The 25,620-nt window shown below is 43.4% G+C and overlaps 2 protein-coding genes and 1 long non-coding RNA gene across 11 annotated transcripts in view; 1 reads left to right on the top strand and 2 right to left on the bottom strand.

Annotated features, from left to right (window-relative positions):
* Nucleotides 1-1,191: 1,191 nt before the first annotated feature.
* LOC109973359 (uncharacterized) lies at nt 1,192-4,629 on the bottom strand. Its single transcript, XR_002276804.1, has 3 exons — nt 4,517-4,629; nt 1,522-1,590; nt 1,192-1,316 (listed from the first exon to the last, which is right to left on the bottom strand). It is a non-coding gene; the product is annotated as an uncharacterized LOC109973359 (long non-coding RNA).
* A 1,420-nt stretch (nt 4,630-6,049) lies between these two features.
* ccdc177 (coiled-coil domain containing 177) overlaps nt 6,050-25,620 on the bottom strand; it is a 30,243-nt gene continuing 10,672 nt past the window's right edge. Inside the window, exons 1-4 of one of the 4 annotated variants that reach the window (XR_002276800.1) lie at nt 10,542-10,959; nt 7,087-9,995; nt 6,707-6,791; nt 6,050-6,099 (exon numbers count right to left, since the gene is read on the bottom strand). Coding sequence is in view for 1 of the 4 variants with exons in the window: in XM_020622870.1 (XP_020478526.1) it covers nt 7,449-9,983 (2,535 nt within the window). In the remaining 3 variants the exon portion in view is untranslated. Of the gene's footprint in view, nt 6,100-6,706; nt 6,792-7,042; nt 9,996-10,541; nt 10,960-25,620 lie in introns of those variants that run through there. The other 3 variants (XR_002276801.1, XR_002276802.1, XM_020622870.1) reach the window with 3 other exon arrangements.
* smoc1 (SPARC related modular calcium binding 1) overlaps nt 18,335-25,620 on the top strand; it is a 45,292-nt gene continuing 38,006 nt past the window's right edge. For all 6 annotated transcript variants that reach the window (XM_020622874.1, XM_020622875.1, XM_020622876.1 and 3 more), the window contains exon 1: nt 18,335-18,709. In XM_020622874.1, coding sequence (XP_020478530.1) covers nt 18,608-18,709 — 102 coding nt within the window. In that variant the 5' untranslated portion in view covers nt 18,335-18,607. The remainder of the gene's footprint in view (nt 18,710-25,620) is intronic.

Genomic DNA, 25,620 nt, shown 5'->3' with positions numbered 1-25,620 from the left:
GTTGTATTAAATAAGCTTCTCTTATTTGGACTATGCGTTAGCTTATTCATGTAGGCATTGTAAAAATTCTGGATGTTAAAAACTTGTTACCAACTTAGAATAAGTTAACAAAAGTAAAAAGGTCTCTCAGATTTATCTTTCCAGCCACTGCTCTATGATCGGTTCAAAGATATTTTTTTTTTCCTCTCCCCGTCTTATTTAGGCAGTTTTCAGAGAAACAAAGGTGTCCAGTTATTCCCATGAAAAAATCTAAGTCTGACAAGCCTTCAGATTTATAACAACTGCAGAAGAAGTCTTACCGTCATCAGCTCCCCTGCACGTCATGTTCCGGGGTCAGCAGCTCTGGACACTTCATCCATTCATGATACCTGAAGAGTGTAAACAAACAGATGGATAAAGAGACAGGGACTGCAGGTTTAACTTAATCATGTCTTCACATGTCCTAAGTTAATTCTTCACCTTGTGCCAGCCTGGACAAAAAGCTTTCAAATGCTCCATGACAAATGAGACTGATACAATCAAAAGCTACTAAATGGAACTTGTGATGACATTGATAGTAAAGAAACGACATTCAAACACTCATCGCTAAAGATATCAGCAGAGGAAAGTAAAAGAAAAAAGTGACAGTCTTCATGTAACAACACTGATCAGGTTATCATTACCTGGGCACGTCCTTTATTGGAACCAGGTTGCAGGGGCAGCAGTCTTAAGCAAAGACGTCCCTCTCTCCAGACAGCTCCTCCTAGGCCAGCTGAGACATTTTAACAGTTAAAATTCTCCCTACCTTTACCAGCTACAGCATCAAAATGATTAACACAATAATGCACCAGAAAGTATACTGCTCAAAAAAAGTAAAGGGAACACAAGACATTCAACTATGTTGTGTTCCCTGTATTTTTTTTGAGCAGTGTATAATTACATCAACATGAAATGCATTCTATTATTAATCTGCACAGTGACTCATTTTACTTTTGGTCGTTTAGGTATAAAACCACTAATATTTAGTATGAATAAAGAGGGGTTTCACATAAATACTGTACAGCAATAAATGTAGTTTATATCTAAGGAATCAGAACCCAGCGATGGGTCCGTCCCATTATTCTTAGTCAACATAGGATAGTACTGAATGTTAAGAGCAGTTTACTTTTCCTGACACAGAAAATACTATTTAAAAATTGTTTGTTCTGAAAGAATGGATCAGATGCTTACCATAGCGCGTCATCTCCTCTGCTGAGGAGGGGTCCGTCGGGAACACATGGACATCTCCCACCATGCACTGCTCCTCTTCTATACTGGGATTGCGGCTTCACTTTGTCCTATCATAATTTGGATTAAACAAGCTTCTGTTATTTGGACAAAGTTAAAATCTTGTTACTCTAACTTAGAATAAGTTAAAATTTCTCAGGTTTATCTTTCCAGCCACTGATAGGTTCAGAGAAACAAAGGTGTCCAGTTATTCCCATGAAAAAATCTAAGTCTGACAAGCCTTCAGATTTATAACAACTGCAGAAGAAGTCTTACCGTCATCAGCTCCCCTGCACGTCATGTTCCGGGGTCAGCAGCTCTGGACACTTCATCCATTCATGATACCTGAAGAGTGTAAACAAACAGATGGATAAAGAGACAGGGACTGCAGGTTTAACTTAATCATGTCTTCACATGTCCTAAGTTAATTCTTCACCTTGTGCCAGCCTGGACAAAAAGCTTTCAAATGCTCCATGACAAATGAGACTGATACAATCAAAAGCTACTAAATGGAACTTGTGATGACATTGATAGTAAAGAAACGACATTCAAACACTCATCGCTAAAGATATCAGCAGAGGAAAGTAAAAGAAAAAAGTGACAGTCTTCATGTAACAACACTGATCAGGTTATCATTACCTGGGCACGTCCTTTATCTAGGAGATCATTGGTGACTTTCACCAATGCAGTTTCTGGACTCTAAATCCTCAAACAAATCATTCTTGTGCAAGTGGTCACATAACAGCTTTTTCAGGGATTTTGGAAATAGATTGGTCTATAATTAGCTAAGACACCTGGGTCAAGAGTAGGCTTTTTGAGTAGAGGTTTAATTACTGCAAGCGTAAAAGCCTGTGGAACATAACCTGTTAATAGAGAGAGGTTAATCAGAAGCTGTGGGAGTGGTCCGACCAATTTTTTTCTCTAATAGTTGTGATTTTATTTGTAAAGAAGCTCATGAAGTCATTGCTGCTGAGATCTAAGGGAATGTTAAGCTCAACAGCACTGTGGCTCTTTGTCAGCCTGGCTACAGTGCTGAAAAGAAACCTGGGGTTGTTCTTATTTTCCTCAATCAGTGATGAATAAAATGCGGTTCTGGCACTATGAAGGGCTTTCTTATATGTTATTAAACTATCTTTCCAGGCTATGAAAAACTCTTCTGACTTAGTGGAGTGCCACCTCCTTTCCATTTTTCGTGATGCCTGCTTTAGGGAGCGGAGCTGCGAGCTGTACCATGGGGCTAGCCTTCTCTGTTTCACTGCCTTCCTTTTCAGAGGGGCAATGGTATAAGTGTATTACGCAGGAAGGCTGCAGTACTATCAACAAGATTATCGATTTGTGTGGGAGTAAAGTTAAGGTGGCCTCCTTCCACTGTGTTGGCAAACGGCACTGAAGTAGATAAAGATGGAATTATTTCCTTAAACTTGGTAACAGCATTGCCAGATAGACATCTGCTGTAGTGGAATTGTTTCCCACATAGAGTATAATCCGTTAATGGAAATTCAAAAGTTATTAGAAAATGGTCAGACAGAAGAGGGTTTTGAGGAAAAACTATTAAGTGTTCAGTTTCGATGCCATATGTCAGAACAAGATCAAGAGTGTGAATAAAACAGTGAGTGGGTTTATTTACAGTTTGAGAAAAGTCAACTGAGTCTAATAATGAACAGAATGCATTGTCGAGGCTGTCATTGTCGGCATCTACATGGATATTAAAGTCGCCTACTATGATTATTTTATCTGTACTAAGCACTAAATCAGACAGAAAGTCTGAGAATTCACTTAAAAACTCTGAATAAGGAGCAGGTGGACGGTATACAATAACAAACAGAACAGGCTTTTGAGTTTTCCAGTCTGGGTGTGAGAGACCCAGGGTGAGACTTTCAAATGAGTTATAACTACACTGAACAAAATTATAAATGCAACACTTTTGTGTTTGCCCCCATTTTTTATACGCTGAACTCAATGATCTACAACTTGTTCTATGTACACAAAAGGCCTATTTCTCTCACATACTGTTCACAAATCTGTCTAAATCTGTTAGTGAGCACTTCTCCTTTGCCAAGATAATCCATCCACCTCACAGGTGTACCTTAGGCTGGCCACAATAATAGGCCACTCTAAAATGTGCAGTTTTACTGTATTGGGGGTCCAAAAACCAGTCAGTATCTGGTGTGACCACCATTTGCCTCACACAGTGCAGCACATCTCCTTGGCATAGAGTTGATCAGGTTGTTGATTGTGGCCTGTGGAATGTTGGTCCACTCCACTTCATTGGCTGTGGAAAATTGCTGGATATTGGCAGGAACTGGAACACGCTGTCGTACAATCCAGAGCATCCCAAACATATTCAATGGGTAACATGTCCGGTGAGCTGGCCATGCAAGAACTGGGATGTTCTCAGCTTCCAGGAATTGTGTACAGATCCTTGCAACATGAGGTGATGGTCGTGGATGAATGGCACAACAATGGGCCTCAGGATCTCGTCACAGTATCTCTGTGCATTCAAAATGCCATCAATAAAATGCACCTGTGTTCGTTGTCCATACCATAACCCCACCGCCACCATGGGCCACTCGATTCACAACATTGACATCAGCAAACCACTCGTCCACACGTCATACATGCTGTCTGCCATCTGCCCTATACAGTGAAAACCGGGATTCATCCGTGAAGTGAACACCTCTCCAAAGTGCCAGATGGCATCAAATGTGAGCATTTGCCCAGTCAAGACCCCAATGAGCATGCAGATGAGCTTCTCTGAGACGGTTTCTGACAGTTGGTGCAGAAATTCTTTGGTGATGCAAACAGATTGTTGCAGGTGGCTGGACTCAGATGATCTTGGAGGTGAAGATGCTGGAGGTGGAGGTCCTGGGCTGGTGTGGTTACACGTGGTCTGCGGTTGTGAGGCTGGTTGGATGTACTGCCAAATTCTCTGACACACCTTTGGAGACGGCTTATGGTAGAGAAATGAACATTCAATTCATGGGCAACCGCTCTGGTGGACATTCATGCAGTCAGCATGCCAATTGCATGCTCCCTCAAAACTTGCGACATCTGTGGCATTGTGCTGTAATAAAACTGCACATTTTAGAGTGGCCTTTTAATTTTTAACAATTTTAGTGACCTCCGACTGGCGAAGTCGGGAGTCATTAGCGCCGACGTGAATAACAACCTTACTGTATTTACGCTTATCCTTAGTCAGCAGCTTCAAATAGGATTCAATGTCGCCCGCTCTGGCCCCAGGAAAACATTTGACTATGGATACGCCACTTACCAGAGTTGTCTTCTTATTGGGGGTGTCGCTAAATGGGAAAAATCGATTTGAAACGTGAACAGGCAGGTGATGCTCCGTGGACATTCGTTTCGAGCTACGACTCTTGCGAACTGTCACCCAGCCACCTGTCTGAGATCCCGGCTGCTCGGGAAGCTGTGGGGGGCGGCTAGCTTGGGCTAAGCTACGTCTAGGAGGCTAAGCGCCGGATACGTGGGTATAGCTAGCTGGGCTGTTCTCCATGGCGCAGGAGTCTCGCCCCCAATTCTGCTAGCATCTGGCATTTGTTACAAGTACTATTATCACTAAAGGAGGCAGAACAATAACTGAACATGCCACAGTCCGAGCAAGAGAAAGGAGCAGAGGAAAAGGGAGAAGCCATTGCTCTCAACTAAGCTACTAGCTTAGCTAGCTTCTAAACTAGCCGACCTAAAGTAGCAAGTTAAATTTGGTAGTTAGCAAGAACTTCTGTAACACAGGCGTTTAAATGGTGCAGCCGTGTGTCATCACTCAAAAATTTTCAGATAGACCTAGAAAATAGTGAACTTAATCCCTAAACAATCTGAAAGCAAACACAGCGCAGGCACAGAAAGCAGGAAGCGAGTACGGTTACCGCAGGAACAGGAAACAGTAATCTGTCAAAGGTTCCGCCAAAAAAAGACCGCGTTGAAATATCCGCCGTGCACACTGACAAAGTAAAAATCACATGAAATTACAAACATACTTTTCATCTAGACACGCTTTTATTAGCAGATGGAAATCGCCTCAAGGCGTTTTACAAAGGATGAACCCATTTGTTATCACTTTTATTCTATTATTTCAGACTCTGTGTGTATGTAGATGCACATGTGTCTGTGGATCTGTTCATGTTTGGTTGCTTAAATGGCTCTGCCCAATCCGTGCCACAGCTTCACCGGCTCCCGTGGAGTGTTGACCATGTCCATTCAGAGCTGCAGCTGAGGGCTTCTGGCGTACATGAAGGGGCCTGACACCAGCACACCCAGTAGGACTGGAAGCTCTGGGAGAAAACTATATGAATATCACTGTGTCAGTGTTTTGGGTCTTATCTGCAGCAAAATAAGGGGGGCACACCGCCCCCCTTGAAGGTCAAGCTAATTTTATTTAATATATAGTGCCAGATCACAACACGGATAAAGGCATGATGAAGAAAGCGGTGAAAGTTTACTCACTTTAAGCCCACCCATTCTTTTTACTCTATGTGCAATAAAACTTACATGAGGAAAGTCAGGGTAATTAATCAAAACATCATGACTCCATGGCTAAGTGACACCAGCATGGTGGCAACACAGAGAAAGATACCTCAGGAGAATTAATTTTAAGTAACCGGGGGAACTAGAAGAGAAAGGAAGCCCACATTTCAGGTTAAGGTAAAAGGGAACTTTACTGTGTACTGAACAACATGCCTTGATGTTAATAAAGCTGTGTTTGGACCGTGTATATGTCATGTCATTTGTTCAGGTGAAAGGCTTTAGGCTCTCATCTGGGACAAGCTATCAGAGAAAAGAGTTGTAACTGACTTGCCTACAGTAAGAAGTGTTCTGTTGGGGTGACATCACTGGGACCTGCTGGAAAACAAAAGAGAAGAGAATGTAGCGTTAAAACAGTGTGACTTCAATAAAACAGATTTTAAACACCCAGTGGTTTATTTACCAACTGTCCCTGATTTGCACCTACAGTACAAACCTATCGTCTCATCCTCTGACCTTGTGTCGCTCTCCCTGATTACGTAGCTAGAACAGCGTGGCCTAGTCAGTGCCATAAGTTGAAACGCAGACAGGCAGAGAAGTTAGCAGGTATCAGGCCGGTGACCGACTCTGTATGCGATTTCTCTGCCTAACACAGACGCTTACATAAGAAACTTGTTTTCCAACAGCGCTGTGCAGAATGAGCTGCCAGCTCCCCATGGGCACACCCCTCATATTCCCACGCACTCTGCTGCTCCATCCCAATTTCTATCTCTATGGCAACAGCTACATCAGAAGGGAAAAAATGTTTATCCCTTTTGGATTAGTACAGCCAGAGGCCTTTAAAGCCTGTTGTTGACTCGTGAGTAGATGCTGTCAAGTCGCGGTCAGTGTGATCAGGCATTGTTTTCTTCAACTGCAGGCGCTGAAAGGCCATAGAACAGACAGAAGGTAATGTATAACCTGTTAAAGCAATAAAAAGTCATACCTGTGGACCCTGACATGGACATCATGTGGCTGCAGGGAGGTCGACAGGCGGCTGTCCCTCAGAATGCTTCACTGTTTACGGTCATCTGACATGAAGAGGAGAGACAACAGAAGAGAGTGCTTGAAGAAATGAGAGGGAGAAAGAATGGCCCTGTGTCCCCCAAGGCTTCACCAGTGCAGGGCCCTCCTGTGCCAAACTGTCAGCAGTTAGGTACAGACTAGTGTCCAGCCCGAGGCTTTAATTCCTACTGTATATGTAGCTGTGTCATAGTGCGTGTACAAAAGGATCCCTTGTTTGCTTTGAGGGGTCTAGAACCACTTGCATTTTAGTTGGGGGTTTTTTTTTTCTTAAATATCTTCCTATGCTTAATCTTCCCTTACAGGAGTGCTCCTTTGAAAGCCTCTGCAGTTGTCATGGAGTTGTGCTCTTGGCAAACTCTTTTCATTCCAGCACAGCTTTCAGTCCAGTAGCTGAGAAAGACAGAGCAGAGGGCAGAGAGGAGGAGAGAGGAAGGGTTCTAATATGAAGTCTATTGTATGTCCCACCTGGGCAGCTGATGATACTGTTTATAGTCTCTTTATAGCCATGGCACAAAATGATTTGGTCTGCTTTGAGAGGATGAAAATGGTCAAGGAAAAAACAAGTGAGGGGGTGAAGGGTAAAGCTGCTGAGTGATGAGGCCATAATGAAGGCAAGAGCCAAGCACATGGCCAGAAGTAAAGCTCACAACAAAGCTGTGGGCCTATTTTTCATCCAGGCTGGCTTTGAGCTGAGCCTCCAGGGCCATTTTATCAAAGGTACGCATGTTGGTCTCTTCTCGTACTTTATCTCGCACATGAAATGAGGCTCGGGCCACGGAGCGGGCGCTCTCCAGCACGGCCCTCTTCTCCCTGAAGATCTGCTCACTCTTCTCTAGCTTCCTCTCGATGGACTGCAGCAGGTCCAGACGCCTCTGCTTCTCCTCCTCCTCCACACGCTGCCGGTTGAATCTCTGGAGTCTTTCCTTCTCCTGCCGGGTCTGGGTGGCTCGCTGAGCTTTCTCTCTGGCCCTCTCCTCAGCCACTAAAGCCGCCTGCTGGGCTCGTTTCTCTGCCTCTTTCACACGAGCCTCCACCAGCTGTTGCTGCAGCTTCTCGCGCTTCTCCGCTGCCTTGCGTGCTTTCTGGATCTGCTTTTCCTCCCGCTTGGCCTTCTCTTTCATCTCTTGCCCTCGACGCTCAACTAGCTGTTCATAATTCTCCAGAGAGCGGCTGAGCTTCTCCTCTGCTGCCCTCTTGACCTCCTCCCGCTCCTCCTGCTCTCTCCGAGCAATTTCTTGTATCAGGGCGGCGTGACGTCTCTTCTCTGCTTTGTTCAGACCTCGTCTCTCCTCCTGGGCCTGGTGCTCCTTCTCCTGCCTCTTCAGCTCAGCCACGGTGAGCTTTTCTTTCAGCAGCAGTCTCTCCTGCTCCAACATGGCAGCCCTCTCCTCCTCCAGAGCCTTCAGGTTCTGTTCCTGGAGAGCCTTCTTATGTTTCCCCTCCCGTGCTGCCTGCTGTAACCTCAGCAGACGGCTGCGCTCCTGCTGCTCTGCGAGCTCCCTCCATCGCTCCTCACTCTCCTCAGCTTGTCGTAGTTTGACAGCCACTGCTTCTCGTTCCTGCTGGCTGAGTCTTCGCTGACGTGTCGCCACCTGCGTCTGCCACACTCGCTGGCACTCGAGCACTGCACGCTGCTTCTCCCTCTCCTCCTGCTCTCGCCGTAGCTCCTCCATTCTGCGCTCACTGTCCCACTGAAGGTGAGCCACATAACGAGTCTGGTTCATGATGTCTTCCTCTTGGTATCTAGCAAGCATCAAAGCTGCAATCTTGCGGTCTCGCTCAGGCACGGCCTTCAGGCCTCGACGTTTCACCTCCTTCACTATACGCTCCACCTTCTGTGTTGTCTGAGGAGAGTGGCTCAGGTCCCCCAGGCTGAGGCTGCGGCCCATCAGGGAGTTGAACGTGGCCAGAGTGCGAGCTCGAGGGCTCGAGACTTTGGCCCAGTGATCACGTGCACTATCCCAGCTATAAGAAGAGGAAGCACCTGACTCTGATGAGGTGTATGTTGTGGTAGTCGTGGTGGTGGAAGTGGAGCAGCACATGTGATCCTTCCTTCGCTGTAAAGACTCCAGTGAATGACTTTTTGCTTTCACCTGGCAATGGAATCCAAGATGTCCGTTGTGCTGAGAGAACGGTCCTCCTGACACACCGTTCAGAGGCATCCCAGAGCTCTGAACTGCAGACTTTGACACTGATGATGTTAATGTGGTGTGGGCTCTGGAGAAAGAGGGTGGTTTAGGGGTTGGTCTGGGAAAAGTGTTTGAAGATTTACCAACACAGGACTTCTTGACTACTGGGGCAGCACCAGATGAGAGCGGGCGAGCGGTTTTAACTAGTTCGGTAGATGAGGGCAAAGGATGCTTGGCAGATTCTTGAAATCCACCCTTGGAGGCTGGTGTAGAGGTTGAAGAGCCAGTCTTTGAGGAGTGAGTAGCCCCTGCATATACAGATTTAGGGGAGGTGCTAAGACTGCATGCCGAGGCTTTAGAGAAAAGAACAGCAGCTTTTGTAGAAGGTGGAGCTGAAGCTGTGACTCTAGCGGATGCTCCGGCAGTAGGGGCTGAGCTGGAGGTCACTGGTACAGGTTTAGGAGGCTGACTTTTGTCCACAGAGGGGGGTGGTGCACTGCTACTGCTATTGACCGCTGCCTGCAGAATCCTCCTCTTTTCCTCTCTAACAATCCTCTCTCTCTCCTCCCTGCACTGCCTCAGTTTGGCATGCCTGCCCCTCTCGTAAACCTCAAACAGCCCTGCGGCAACACGCATGGAGTGACCGGGGGCCTCCCGCACAAAGTCAGTGAGTGGGCGGGGCAGCAGCTCTACAGGTTTGACCCCACATCGAGCACACGCTTCCAGAGAGCGGGGGCTTGTAAGCACATAGCGGCTACCCTCTGCAGCCGGTGAGTCAAAGTTGTACAAGTCCAGGTGCATCTTGGGCGACAGATCTGTCTGAGTCTGTGGCGGCTGAGGCGGGGCCTCCTGAGAGGTGGTGCCGGGCCCCGCTGTGGATGCAGTGTGGCAGGGGCTCGGCTCAGAGCTGCCGGTGGGTGGCGTCTCAAAACCGACATCCCCATCCTCCTCTGTTGTCGAATCATCAGCCTGTTCTGGCAGGCGAGGGTCTTCAGGGGCGACAGTGGGTGTGTCGAGCTGTGGGCCTTTACACTTATTCTGCTCCTCAGCCTCCGAGGGATCGACCATAGTTGCCTAATACTGCAGGTAGGGGGTGGGAAGTGGATAAAAGAGAAGGAAGAGGTTTCAATTAGAGGATTATAGCATTCAGTTCGGGGGGGCGGGGGGGCGGCTCAGAGCTACATGCTTGCATGAACACATATTCGTGCATTCACTGATTTTACACCAGATGAGACATTTTTCCTTCAGGGAACTGACATCTCACACAAAAACAACACAGTCCTTCAACAGAGAATCTATTTTTGGCAGAGTTACTGGGCTGAGAGAATCGGATTACACACAGTCAACCTACAAACACATCCCAGTCCTGAAACCTATACTGTTAACCAGCTGATAATAAAGGCTCGATTTCTTTGAATGAGTTTATGTGGCACACACGCACTGGGCTCTGCTCACTAACACGGACTCGGGCCTAGACGTTTCCACATCAGCAGGGCAGACAGAAATCATCTGGACTCTCTCTAGGTCAGACTGGACATATTCCTTTGAATCCATGACTGCAGACTGCGTAGTTAACAGGACATCTGACGTGGTTTACATGCATCTCATGCACGAACATCCACTAACCTGCCACTTTGCAAAACGTTTCCTAAACCGGTGCTTTGTTCCTTTTTAATCCGCCCAGTGCCGCTCGTTCCCTGCATAATACCAGGCTTCAGGGACAAGGCTTTGGCCGTCGACCCAGCGATGGAGCATCACATCGTCGCAACCTGAAGCGACACGACAGACGGAGTCCTTCGCAGCCTGTCAAGCCCCCTGAGCAGCGGGGCTCCAATCTGTGTAGTCCGCGATTCAGAATACACACACAACCGTCCTAGAGCTGAATTTGACTCCTCACGACGACATAAATCTCTTAGCAAGCTTCCTCCGTTCCTCCCCAGAAAAGTGTATTTCGTAAACATCCGCGGTGTGCGCCTGCTTCCAGCAGCATCCCCCCGTCTCAGCCTCCTTAGCTCCGCCCGCCTGTGGCAAATGTGCTGAAAATAGCGTTTAACACTGGTGAACGTGTCAGCCGTGAGCAAAGCTCCTCCTGTAGGCCTGCGTTCTACCAGAAGCCTTTAAATATGTCCATAGACGACTGTTTTATTATATTTAGTTTTGTGGGTATTTGCCTCTGTTTTATTTGTTGTGTATGCCTGATAATAAAAGGCTATAAGATGTCAAACTCACTGTATGAAAATATATGTATTTTATTTTAAATCAAAAAATCACATCACCGTATGCAACATCTGCCATCAGCTGAGTGAAATGAAGTAGGCTGTAATTACTCTAAACAACCACAAGGGGGCACTGTAATACAGCCGAACACATTCTCGCTCTGGGTTCGCAGCCTTTCGGGTCACCAGCCAGTCAGTGTCACTGGTGTTCTCAGAAGATGGACTACAACTGGTTTTGTTATTAAATTCGAGATGTTGTATAGAGGCTACACCTATTTATTGCTAAACCCTTTTAAATGACCCTGATATAATCATCAGTGTCAGCTAAGAGGTGCTCACACACTCATTTCCCTTCAAGTAGCCAATCTCATTTTCAACTCTACATTTGACATTATATACTGATCATAAATGTTAAACACAGTTCTTCAAATGATTCTTATTGAATGATTCTTGTTTTCTAAACAAGTGAGTCACTAACTTCCAAAACATTACACAAATTTCAGTATTACAAAGTTTTGACCCTATTGACTCTGACTGGGAACCAACCACAAATAACAATACTTATTAAATGAATGTGTTGTGTAACAACTTGGTGTGTGGGTTTCCTGCTGGTACTTCGGCTTCCTCCCAGTCCAGATACATGCAGATTAAGTTAACTGCCCTCATGTGTGACTGTGAATGTGTCAGCCCTGTGACAGGCTGGCGCCGCGTTCAGGATGGACCCCGCCTCTAGCCTGTTGTCAGCTTTAGTTTGAGACAAAAAGGCTGAAGCCAAAGGACATCTACTACAGAACAGTAGTGGAGTTGACACTTCTGGTAAAGAGGCAACAATAATCCAAGACACTAATTCTACTATTGTATTTGCCAACTTTAAAAGCACTGAACACTGAATTATACTACCTTTACTGTTGTATTTTCACTATTACAAGTGCTACTACAACTATTACTACCACTGCCACTGTAATGCCAACAACCACTGCTGCTGCATCTACTACAGTATATAGCAGAACAGGTGGTAGGGAAAATTGTGTGATCGACTTATCGTACAAGTTTCCTGGTGTGTATTTCTGTGACCTCATGTTGACTACACACTACAACTACATGAATAAATGAAAGCCCGGTTTGGTTCAGTCAGTGTTTGAATCAGGATTAGATAACTGTGGGTGACGGTGACCCACTAAACTCCTGACCCGGTGGGGAACAGTTACCCGCTGTCCTCCTCAGGAGTGACAACCGAGAACGTGTGGGCTGGCTTGTTAACCGGGCCAAAGGGGAGCGGGGTATGCTGTGGTTGGTGCACAGTTCACTGGCGCAGGGGTATGCTGAGGACAATTTTTGTGTTTGCATTTTTGTTTTTGGTAGGGCATGCTTCCCACCACCACACCTGCACCGGGGGTTCATCGAGAGGTGAGCTGCCCCGTGCAGGGAGGCCGCCAATCCTCGGCTGGTGGTGAGGGCCCAAAGTCATCTACTGGTTTTGTACAGCAAACCAGTTAAAATAAGATTTAAAGTTTATGTGCCAAACAAGTTCCTTTGTAGCTATCTTACTGACACAGAGGACAACAGCTAGAACCTGACATCCACTTACATCAAATCCTACCAGATCAGCTCAACCACAGGTTGTCTGCTTCCAGACTGCGGCTTTGGTGGAGCTGAGGCAAAAATCAACTTATACAAGAACAAAGTATTATTTAATCTTTTACTTCAAAGTGGAAATGGGTTTACACCATATAGACTATACACTATCTAAATCTTGCAGTCAATCTGTTGATCCATCTGCAAAATGTTAGCACAAGAACCAGCTCTTGTGCCAAGTGTCACTAAAACTCAGACAACTTTTCTGCATGATTTGTGACATGCATGGTACTGTATGTCAGAGAATGTATTCCCACTGTCCTGGGAGTGCAAACTGATCTCCTGCTGCAGAAAAGTGATTAAGAATAACAAAGTGAAAGCAGCATTAGTGCGAATCAGAGAATCTCTGTGCTGTTCGCTCCACTTGAGATCGTGTGTTTTCCACCAAACCGACACATGGAGCCGTCCAGGAGGCTACAGACAGAGAGAAACTCCGACACTAACTGCTTCTGGCTGAATGACCCTGACAGTCAGCAGCCTCAGCCACTAATTCATTTACCCTCAAGAGGCAGATTTGATTTTCAGCGTGCTGACAAGTACAGATAAAAATATGGCAGTGCACACAAAGCCTGAAGACGATAAACTCGGTGCGTACTCCTCTCTCCAGAGGGCTTCTGATTTTCCACATTATTATGTGTTACTACTACTTTAGTGGATCGTGCCAGGAGAACAGAGGAGGGGCGTTTGCTCAGAGCAGATCATTTTTACTGAGCCTACAATGCTGAACCAAATGTGATGCTATCCTTCGTATCTCTGTGAGACTTCTCCATGTCTTCCATTTAGGTTTTTATATGAATAATGATTAGTAATTTATATGTTTAGGTGGCTGGTGTTTGCCTTTGATGAAAGTGTTTTGCAGCGTGGTAAAAAAAAACAGTACAGCAGTATACGAGTCATCTGAAATAAAAATCATTTTCTTTTACTTTTCAATTTACTTAAAATTGCTAATTACATTGATTCTTCATTTTGGTTTTTGTTCTTGTATCCTGGAATTTCATGTACCATTCAAATGGTTTTAGGGTCAAATCATTTTTTCTAATATGCCAAGAAAATGCCTGTATCATAATCCTCTCGCTGCCCTGCTGGGACTCTGCGGTCCTGTGAAGTTTGGGACCTTTTGTTGCACCCAGTTCACATTTCCTGCCCTGTTTGCCAACAGAAAGGGGCACATTTTCTAGAATTAATCCTTAATTCTTCATGAATTCATGTAAATCTAGTGATGCAAAGGTCACATGGTTTCCCCAAACCTGAAAACGATAATTACAGCTACACCAAACTGTTTATTTTGTCAACATTTCATCTAAAGTCGGATTTTCTTGTGAATTCCTCAATAATTTAGCCTTTAAAAAATGATTCTTTTGACATAAGGGTTTAAGAAAATCACTCTTTGGCTGAAATGACGACGACATATCTGATCCCTCATTTAAAGAGGTTATGAGGATAAAGGGCAGCTACTGTACTTGTTACATGAGCTTAAGAAATATATTATTATGCATTAAAATACCCAATGTTATATTAAATAGATAACATTTGCTCCGGCTTTAATCAGCTACAATGCTACTCGCAATAAAATTCTAATAGTAGGAGCTATTTTTCAGCACTGCATACTTTTATTTAATATCAGTAATACAGTATTTTTACAAATAATTCATATCGACTCAACCAATGGGCAGAAAAATAAACTACAGTATTACTGTCTGGATTTAGACTGTGAGAAAGTTAGCACCACTTCAACCCTCATCCTGTGAGCACGCAGTATCGTACGCTAATGTTGTGCATGTCCTCAACAACCCACTCGCTGCCCTGCTGGGACTCTGCGGTCCTGTGAAGTTTGGGACCTTTTGTTGCACCCAGTTCACATTTCCTGCCCTGTTTGCCAACAGAAAGGGGCACATTTTCTGGACAGTTTCAGCAACTCCCCCTTCTGACCCTTTGCTTTCTCCAGCCACCGCCAAGCCTTCCTCCCCCTCCGCTCTGTCCTGTGTGGGTCCCATGCGGGTGTGGAACAGTCCCCCTCAGTGGAAAGGGAAAAGGTCCCAGAGACAGAGCTGTTAATTCAATCAGGAGAGCGGTATGCTCAATTAGGCATCCATAAGGGCCCCGGATGGGTCCGGGGGCCCTGTAAGGGGCAGGCAGCCCAGTCCACAGGAGGTATTAATTGTGGATGACAGTGTGTAAACAGTGGGGTGAATGGAGAGCGCAGGTGCGAGACACCCCAGTCCAGACTCAATAGCCCTTTTCACACCCGTGGTTCTCTGTTGCCACTTTCTCTTTCATTCTTTCGCTACGTAAAAATCCTTCACTCTGATTAATGTCATGGATAATTTGGCTTTGCGGCCTTATTTATTTGTTGCTGAGTGTTTCCGTCAGCAGGCGCGCTTCTGCACCGGCTTCACAATGACTGTGTTTATGTCCAAGTGTGCGTTTGACGAGAGTTATAAAGAGGCCAGGCTGCTGCTGTCCAGAACCGCTGAACAGGAGCCGGTGAAAGTACATGTAAAATATGTGGAATTTATTAAATGAAATCCAGATGACAAAAAGTCCTCTCCTTTTAAACTATCTGACCTCCGATTTTTCCGTTCAGCACACCACCCTGCCCCCTCCCTCCTCCTGTCTGTTGTGTTTGACAGTACTACATTCTCAAAAGCTATCAGACACAGAGAGCTCAAGTGGTGGGAGAAGTGTTTAGATACTGCAGTTATGCAAATGTAACAATACGTCAATGTGAAAATACGGTGCATGAAAAAGTCCTGCATTAAAATGTTTCTCAAACTAGTGACTCTACATCAAAGAAAAGTGCAATAAAAGGTACAATATTTCCCAGTGAAACACAGCGGAGCAGACGTCTGATGCCTTAACCTGTAAGCAGCATGTTAATGTTATTGCTGCTACGCTACAACTAAAATATACAAGTACTAGTGTTATATATTCTTTCAGAGAGTTTGGTTTACTAAACTAAATACTAAAATTAAAAGTAACCTAAATGCACAATATTAAATGTTATTAGCAGCAAAATATATTCCAAGTAAAACTATGAATCACTGTGTACTGTATATTATTTCATTAGTTTATTCTTGATTATTCAACTGTAAACAGTTTTACAAGTAGTTTAACATTAATGTAATACTGTCATTAATATTTATATACTCAAATAGAAGTACCCAAAACTACTCTGTTACAGTACTTGAGTAAATGTACTTAGTTACTGCTGTTTAATATGAAGGACTGTACCATATTATTTGAGTTTAATAAATGCAGCTGGTGAACTAACCGGTACCTAACTGCAGCCATCACTTTCTAAGTGTAGAGGATTAAAACTACAATATTTCTCTTATATCCCAACTTCTCAAGTAAAGTACAAAAACCTGAAATGTGTAAGCAGTACTTTGACTTCTGGCTCTTTGTCTTCAAATAACAGACATTATTTTAAATGTATCAGTCTCACAGAATCGACACGCAGCTATTAAAATGCACAAACAATGAGAAGAGACAAACACTGGAAACAAATTTTAGTTTTGTGAAGAATGTCATTACTTTAGTACTGCAATGTCAATAACTGTAAAGATAACGGGACAACTAACTAATTTGTGCCCCTATTATGACACCTTTTCACCCATAACATTCGGAGTACCACATCCGAACTCTGTGTGTGTGTGTGTGTGTGTGTGTGTGTGTAAATTGCACTTGTAGTACATACGACATCATGGTTGTACATCTGTGCTAAAATCTCCCCCCAGTCGTTCGCTCTCTGGGTGGCCTCAGTTCTGCTCTGTCTGTTTCTGTGCCTACAGACACCTGCTAATTTTGGGCCATATGTAGTTGGTGGGGGGCAGCGGCTGGGGTGGCTTAGGAAGGGCCACTGCAGTAATTGGGAAGCACATTTCCTTTTAGCGTGCCCATTCCTTCCTCCTCTGTTTTTATCGTCAGAGGTTTTCTTTCATGCTCGGCCAAATGACGACAGAATTAAAGTGTCGTGCTTTCCCTTTGCTAGTGGAGAGCTGAAGCAGGAGGGAAGAGCAGATATTAACTGAGCCTCCTGTTGCCCTTCTCTGCTCCTCATCTTCACCTCCCACATTACTTCTCCACTCAGGCCATGAGTGGACCAGCTGGTGGCTGGCACAGAGCTGTGGGTGCGTCAGCCCACCTCTCACAGCTCTGGTAATGATACTACACTCACTGGTCTAATAAACAACAATCCAGACATTTCATTGTCTCTTGTTTAGGCCTCAGCTCTTCTCCTTTATATCCAGCTGGCCCTTTCTTTGTCTTTCTTTGTTTCTCCATATTTGGCCTGACCATTTTCTCGAATTCTCTCCATCGTTTCTGGGAAAACAGCCCTTTGCTGAAATCGGCCGGTGCACAGAGAAATCATTGATGCTGACCCTAATTGTGCCAATTCCAGCAGCTCAGTAGCTCTAATTACAAGGCTCTTCACTGAGGCACTCTACAAGCTGCTTAACCATCATAGCCAACAATTAAAACATATCTGTGGGAACAAAGACTGAGAGAAGGGGTTTTGGTGATGTGTGTGGTGGTGGGGGGGGATTACCCATTCCAGCAGAGGGAGGCCCTTTCAGCTCTTAAAAGCCCAGTGTCTGTGGGTTGAAGGGTTGGTGAACTGAAGCTGGACACCTGCACTAAACACTCTGTTCCTTCTTTTTAACTCGCTCTCAAAGAACCACACAATTCTGAAAGGGAAAAGCTGGAGAAAGAGGGAGCAGTGAGCGAAAGAGGACGTGGGAGCCAGAAGTTGAAAGTGCGTAGGACGACTATAACGTGGGACCAGACCAGTTTTATGACTCCATTTAGTGTGCTTTCATGTAAGGCTGGATCAGTGGAGGAGTATTCAGATCATTTGCTAGAGTAAAAGCAGCAATACCACATCTTCTGCAATGAAAATGTCATTTATTATGTAGTATTTTTAGTGAAAATTACTTCAAGTTAAAAAAGTAAATGTAGTCATGAAGCATAAAAACGCAGTGACTGGTAAACATAGTAAAAACTACAATATTTCACCATGAAATGATAATATTAAAGTATGCCACCCTTAAGTACTTTAATAAATGTACTTAGTCACATTCCACCACTGATCATAAAACGAACTTTGGTGAAATTTGCATTACAATATTTACAGATGAAGTGCCACAGTCAGCTGGTTTTGTCCACTCAACACAACACAGACTGACCCCCAGCAGTGCTCCTGGCAGCTATTGACTTTACTCAATGGATGTTTTCCCATTGTAACCCAAGTGCACAGGCGAAACGTCACAGCAGCAGGATACTTGGCTATTATAGAGTATTATGTGTCCCTGAATGGTGATGAGAAGCTAAAATTTGACCTCACAATTGCTCGTTCATTGTCCCTGTTCTCAAAGACTTCTAATGATATACCGAGCGTCCCTGCAGCTGCTGACACTCCTGCTGCCCTGTCTTCACTGAGCACAGCAGCCTCTTCTCCTGGAGGAGTTGGGCCGTCTACAGAGGTGGGCGTGGCTTCAACGCGCACCCTCTCTGCTAGTGGACAGCTGGAGTGTCAGTCACTGATGCTGCTCCCTCCTTCGCCGTTAAATGAAGTCGCAATGGATACAGACGCGACTCAACCTGTGGAAGCCGCGATGCGCAGCTGATCCTCCCGCAGTGGATGTAACCAACCACGATGGTCACCGCCGAGTCCTGACTTCTAAACCCCAAGCAGGGCACTATGTGAACACTTGCTGGAGATACAGACAAAGGAAGATCTCTAAAACGAAAACCGAGCGGAGTGAGTGATTTCTTCTCGGTTTGGACCTGCTGACCATCAGAGGGACGCTCAGCCAACCTGCAGACCCCACACCATCAATTATGTTATTGTCAAGTGTTCTCATCTTCACCTTTTCTCACTGTCTGGCGCCGCTGTTCTTCTGTTACCTGCCCGAAGTGTCCGCTCAGAGGCCCGGTTCACGGGTGAGTGCACAGGCCTACCTGTTTGCTGCTTTACGGTTCTAGTGGGTCCAAATTTTATAATGCGCAATTTATAAGAATGCGCCGATTAGCGCTAAATTTCACGTGTAAAAATCCAACCAACGAGCTGTAAACTTGCTTTATAGTGTTTTGACGGATTGACTGGTAATCTCAGGTGTTTATACTGAAGCCTTTCTGAGGGCCAGTAGTCTAAAATACCGCACTACAGACGCACAGACACACGCAAAGGTGGGACGGAACTAAATACATTTACTCAAGTACTGTACTTATGTAGACTTTTGAGATATCTGTACTTTAATATGCTCATTTTCTAATCATTTCTACTTCGACTTCACCACATTTGACAGAAAACATATTTTTACTCACTTTGGATTTGATCATTTTAGTGAATAGTTACTTTAAGACTGAGATTAATTAAACTAAATACCATATAATCATGAGTTTATTGATCCTTGACGGGACATTCACAGGCTACCCAGCAGTATGTAAGGTATATGTAAGTATAAGGTAGTAAACATTAGCTGTAATATTAAAGGCGATGTACACAGTAATACATCAATAATTATAGTCCAACATACCATAACCGTGACCTGGGCCATTCTGCATAATTAGTACTTTTACTTTTGGTACTTTAAGTACATTTTATGCTAATACTTTTACCTAAGTAAAACCAGAGTATTTTTACACTGAGCACTTCTTCCACCAGGTGAAAACATGGACATGATATAACCCAACTATGACTGGAAATGATAAGTTATGCAGTTCATGAGATTATTCATACCTGCATCATCTTAACTGGTGATTTTGCAGTAACACCAGTTCTACAAAGTAATCAATAAAGTCAACAACTGGTGTCAAATTCAAGGACTTTCCAGACTAAAAGTCAAGGAAACAGGCCTGACATACTGTGGCGGTCAGACAGAGATAAATTTGACCCACATGTATATAAAATGGCTGATTTGTTACTTATTAGTCAAAGAAATTGTGCTGCTGCAAAAAGTAATATGCAATATTTGCAGTACAGCTTGTTCTTTATTTTTAAATGCTTTGGGATATTGTGCATTACAATAACCAACAAAGTTTCAAGGACTTTTTAAAAGTTTTTATCGCTTCTATTCTGGTAAAAGTGCATCTGAGAACTAGAGAAAGTAACCCCAGTCGATCTGATCTAGGTCTCCAACCTGCTGAGCCTAACCCCACCCAGAAATTGTGTGTGTACCTTGTGTTTGACAAATTTAATGTATGTTACTGCAGTCAGAATCAAAGACAAGGCTCATTCCAAAAATATATAATATAAAATAAGTGTTAATCTGCTCACTATGACCTTCACCACAGCCTCCTCTCTTTTATTGGACAGACATTTGTGACTGTCATGTCTCTCTCTTTTAACTGTTCTCTCAGACATTTGTGACTGTCATGTCTCTCTTTTAACTATTCTCTCCCCTTCTCTCCTCTTTCTCTCTCTCTCTCTCACACACACACATACACACACACACACACACTGCTTTATTTGTTCCTCTTTCTGTTCAAGCTGTTTTACAAATGCCTGTGGCACGGTCCAGGCAGAGCGGGAGACAAATGATGTGAAGTGGAGAGGATCAGCATTGTTTCAGTTCATTTGTGGTCAGAGGGGATGAATATGTAATACCCGCTCACATACTGGAACCATTTCACAACATCTTTGAACCCCCCACCACACACACACACACACACACACACACACACACACTACAAAGGACACTGTGGGCAAGGCTGCTCCATGGAAAGAGTCACTGGGAATTTATACTTTGCGTAATCACTTCTTTGTTACTCAGTTGTTTTTCTACTGGCCAAATAATGAGAAGGTCCAAGTGGAGCGTGTGGTTGTACTGTCAGACAGTGAATATGGTGTTTTGTTTTGGTGTTTGTGGCTTATTCAAGTGGCAGATCTGTGGTTATGAGGTAGACTAATGCAACAAGTTCTAGAGGTTCAGGAAATCAAAAGGAAAATGATTTATCTGACTTTCCTGTGACATAACTCTCTGAGCAGTCCATCTGTGGTGAAATATAAACTTTCATTCTTTCCTGTTCAAACTTCAGGTAAAGGATTTCGTGCACCTCTGCAGGACAAATCTTAATTCTCAGCCGAAGGAAGCTCTTTCAAAACTGCACAAGATGAACCTCAAAACTGATGGTCGATCTGAAAACGAGGCTTCTTACTCCTCAAAAATGTGACACTTCACAGACAAAGCTTTTCACTAGAGTTACAAGGAAATGCTGATAATCTGCCCAAGGCACAATGACCGACCGCAGCATCTCCACCAACATTCTCCCCTTCAAGTTTAACTCTCTCTGCATCCATTTCATCCCCCTCCTGGCATGAACTGGGCACCGAGGGGGAATAGTCACTCTACACCCACACTCACACCACAGTGGATAGTTTTAACATTGCTCAGCTAGTATATGACCAGAATTCACACCCCCACTTTCCATGTTAATGTCAAGGGAAAGACTGAGCTACCTTCACCTCATATTGGCGTCTTTATCAGTCCCCAGTGGCTCCCCGATACAATTAGTGCACAAATCATCTTTTCTCAGAAGCGTTTCAGTTCAGAAACATCAGCCATGTTCACTTTAACTCCAATGTTTCTTTTATATTTTAGCAATTTACTTATCAACTAATAGGAGGAGAGCACCACTCAGATCATAATGTGTGACGATGGTGGCGCGACACAGTCTCTCCATAATCTATAATAACAAATATCTTGTTAGGTTAAAAGACGGTGAAGAATGAAAACTTTTTCTTATGAATCTAGATCCAAAATGATGTTTTCCAAGATGATTAAAGCTCACATCGAATTGCACTTCTTAATGACTGCATCAAGGTATTTTGCAGGTTTTCTGGTTCTTGGTAATGAGAATGATTTGCCTAATGAGGCAGGTGGTGGGCAGACAGGCAATGTAAGTCTCATTTTCACCAACTTATCATCATTATTATTATTTTTAACTAAGAAATCTGTTTCCCTTGGAGAATATGTTCATAAATTAGAGCTAACAAATAAGAATGCCACCCACGCTTACCCATCTATCCTTAATCTCCTTTATTAAATCAACCTGTTAGTGCCAGGGATGGTATATGATGAGCAGTCAACCTACATACTTCAGTGAGGACTCACAAACTCAATGAACAACAGGCATAAAGAGCCAGGCCTGAGCGACGAAGCAGCCAAGGGCGCATACTTTCAGCATGGGAAAGTAAATTCAAATGCAGGAGCACATTTTTATTGGCGTGAGGTCGATCACAGCCCCAGCGGAAGCGTGATGTTTGCAGATGTGTTGATGCATGTAATGTATGGGTGCAGGTGCCTGTGGCGATTGTTGCGTGATTAGCCAGACTCTTAATTATGCTTCAGCGCACAGTGGAATGAGGGCCAGGAATCTTTTTAAGTGAATGAGAAACCTAATATGAAAAACTGCATAGACTACAGGGAATGTTGATATTTCAAGGTGTCATGGTGCCAGTATCTAGTGGTTCCTTATGGGGTCACTGCTTTCACTTATGTCGAGAAATCATGAAAAAGGCACTGCTGAAGAGGTAAAGATGACATTAAGCATCTTTCCTTAATAAGAAAGCCAGCTTCCAAGAAAGAGGTCCAGTGTAAACTGGGGATGTTTTCCTGGTTGTGTCATGTAGGTTTTTTTATCATCAGTATCTTTCTGAGTGCGATATTTTGGCAACAATCTAAAAGCAGAATTACCGATTCTGCTTGATTACATTGGAATCTAGATACTCAATAAGTTGTAATTAACTACTTTTAATCCTTGGATATAATAAAATTGTGTCAAAGGCCAAATCAAATTAGTTTTTCATTTTGAGTAAGCACTTGAGTGTATGAAACCCATTTTTAGAATAACCAGTACATTTCATAGTGTTTGTTAGACACTGATATGAACTGGAGAGAGATTTAAAAAATAAAGGGTTTGACATCAACAGAAAAGTTTGACATTCCATAATGTGCCCGCTGAGAAGCACAGAAGAAGAGCTGTTGACCATAATCACACAGATGCACAGTGCACATCTGTCCATTTAGACTTTATAGGGAAAAACATTCTTGGCAAAGTGATAAGGTCATAGTTTGGCATCACGGTCTTCTGTGAAGAGAAGTCATAAAATACAAACCTTTTTGATTAGCTTTGTCCTGAGCAGCAGTTTCTGATTAGGCACTTCAAAAAACATATCCCCTTAAAACAGTTATTGGTGACGAAGCTTGTGGTTTGAGGTTCTTTTGTTGTTGTACGACGGTGCGATTTTGCATACTGATACATCATCATACATATGCATGATTCTTCTGTCTTAGAAACATGCTGTTTTTTCCTCAACGCTGTTTTGCTATTGAATGGAAGATGGAATCAACAAATTCAAAACATTCTCCACCTGGGATCACGCAAACAGCTTATTGCATTACACAGTACTGCATGCGCACATGGAAATTAAGGTGCAACTGTGGTGCAAGAATAAATAACAGTTTTCATCCTCTGAGGATTATCAACATTGAAACCAAATTTCATCTAGTATACCCTCTACTGTAGTAGTTGATCTGTCTTTGTCTGGTCATCAAAACATTAAAAACGAATCCTAGCTGGATTAGGAACATAGTCTCTAGGAAAACAAATGCCAAGGTACGTCACACCGCAGTGCATGTTGGGGGACAGGGACGCCATTTTGGCTACATAGTTGACGAATCCGCTACTGTATGTAGCTGTATGAGCTAGGGTTTGTGTTTTTTAAATTCACTTTAAATTAACTTCTGGATGCATGTAATGCATCTCTTTATTATGGATAATGAGTGTGATCTTCCAAAATGGCCATATATCAACATGGCGTGATGACAACTTCACATTCTTTATTATTATTATTATTATTTTTAATTATGAAAGCAATTTTCAAAGCAGCACTGGACTGAATCACCTTCATCTAGATACAAACCTTTCAAGATGACCAAATCCAGATTACCAGTGCTCAATGGGACTACATAACATGGTACGTAGCACCTAGCTAGGTTTGATCCAGATCACAACAAAGACTGGATTACATAATCTAATTTCAATATCCATTTTTTTCATTTGAACAACCCATTTTGAAGATTTGATCTAATCTGATCAGATACTTCTCTATCACCACCATGAGTTTAACATTTACTGCCATCATTAGGTCATAATTTAAATGGTCTGATCTTGATCTTATCTATCTAGTAGCTTGGTTTTAGCTGCTAGCATGGCTTTAGATGTTGTTAGTTTCACATTTTGTCCCAGTATTGCACAATCACTCAGGGAAAGATCCATCACATGCAAGGAAAACTGAAATCATAAATCTCATATAATTAGGTTAGAGTTGTTAATAACCATTCTGGTAAATGATGGAAATGTCAAAGTGAAGTACATTCAGTGAGACAAGGTGAGGGGATGAGGCCATGCTAATAAATAATTGACAACATAATCCCCACTAAAAACGTTCCATTAAATGTCAACAAATTGATTTGCCTTCACAGAAAACACTGAAACACGCAGGCTCACCATCCAAGGCATTACATGAGTAGACACTTACATTTCACAGGACACTGACATATGGCTGCAAGGGTGACGCCACAAGCAACCAATCAAATTGCTTACATATGTCGATTCTCCCTAATTACTGCGTGATGAGCCAACGAATTTCATGCTCAGTTTCAGGTCTTTCTAATCAGTGTAATGAAATGCAGTCAAAGTCCAGCTCTGGGATTTCAGGCCAGTGAACTCCACGGATCATCGCTGCTTCACTCAACCTTTTTTCTCTGAAGATCTGTGGCTTATGGGGGGGTGGTTTGCATTTACCTAACTGTCTATTCCACGATGAGAACACGCTCTATGTAAATTCAGTGTGTTGGTGACATGTACAGGTTCTTGATTGAGAGAAAAACTCTGTGTAATCCTTCAGATTGTCAGGACAGGAGAAATACTTCCTGTTCCCTATCAAACTATATCTGCTATTCCACACATTTAATCATTTCCTTTAATATGAGCAAATGTGTTGTCTCAGCCTTAGTATGCAGTGCCAGCGGAATCTTAGTGTAGTGTGTAACGGACACACACACAGACACGCTTCCTGGGAACAGCTGACTATTCTGTATCCAGGACATTAGTGACAAACAAGGAACGTTGACAATCAGAGCAGTTTCCATAAAAGATGAACTTGTCCCACCCGTCCTGTACTCACACTTTCATTTTGATTTCTTTACACCACCACAGAGGTAAATAAGGACGTCATCATTCCTATTAATTTCATATTTATCCTCCTGATCAGTCCACAAATCACACACAGTATTGTGCCAATAATGATGCCAAACCATGCTGAATGGTCTTTGAAGCATATGCACAACACATTTTCTTGTATTGTTAGTAATTAAAATGTTTTAGTTAGAGTTACTTGGACATGAAGACTCAGAGCTCTGGCATTAAGATTTTAAAACAAGCCAGAAGTATTCAATTAGCTCTAAGTGGGTGTGGGCCAGTATATTATAATTTTGAGTTTTAACAGTGACAGCAATACAGCTGTTGATTTCAAAATACAACACCAGTCTCAAGTACAAGATGTGTGTTACTGGAAGGCCTGGCTGTAGGTCTGAAACCTCATCTCTCTGTGCAACTCAAACAGCATGGTACTAACACCTCAAAGGCACGGCTGACGTCTTATACAATCTTCCACTAACAGAAAGAAACACACCAAGACTCACTGTTGACTCGTATCAAACTGTTACTACTGACACAGCTGCACTTAGCAACATCATCAAATGTGTGTCTAGAGTGTGTAGCTCCTCAACTACAAATCATGGAGACTTTACATATTTCCTTAACACTTTGAAAGGCAGGCAAGTGAA

Source organism: Monopterus albus, unplaced genomic scaffold (assembly GCF_001952655.1).
Source record: "Monopterus albus unplaced genomic scaffold, M_albus_1.0 scaffold290.1, whole genome shotgun sequence".
NCBI classification, from domain to species: Eukaryota; Metazoa; Chordata; class Actinopteri; order Synbranchiformes; family Synbranchidae; genus Monopterus; species Monopterus albus.
Note: the sequence above shows the minus strand (reverse complement) of the source record. Positions and strands in the feature narration are given on the sequence as shown.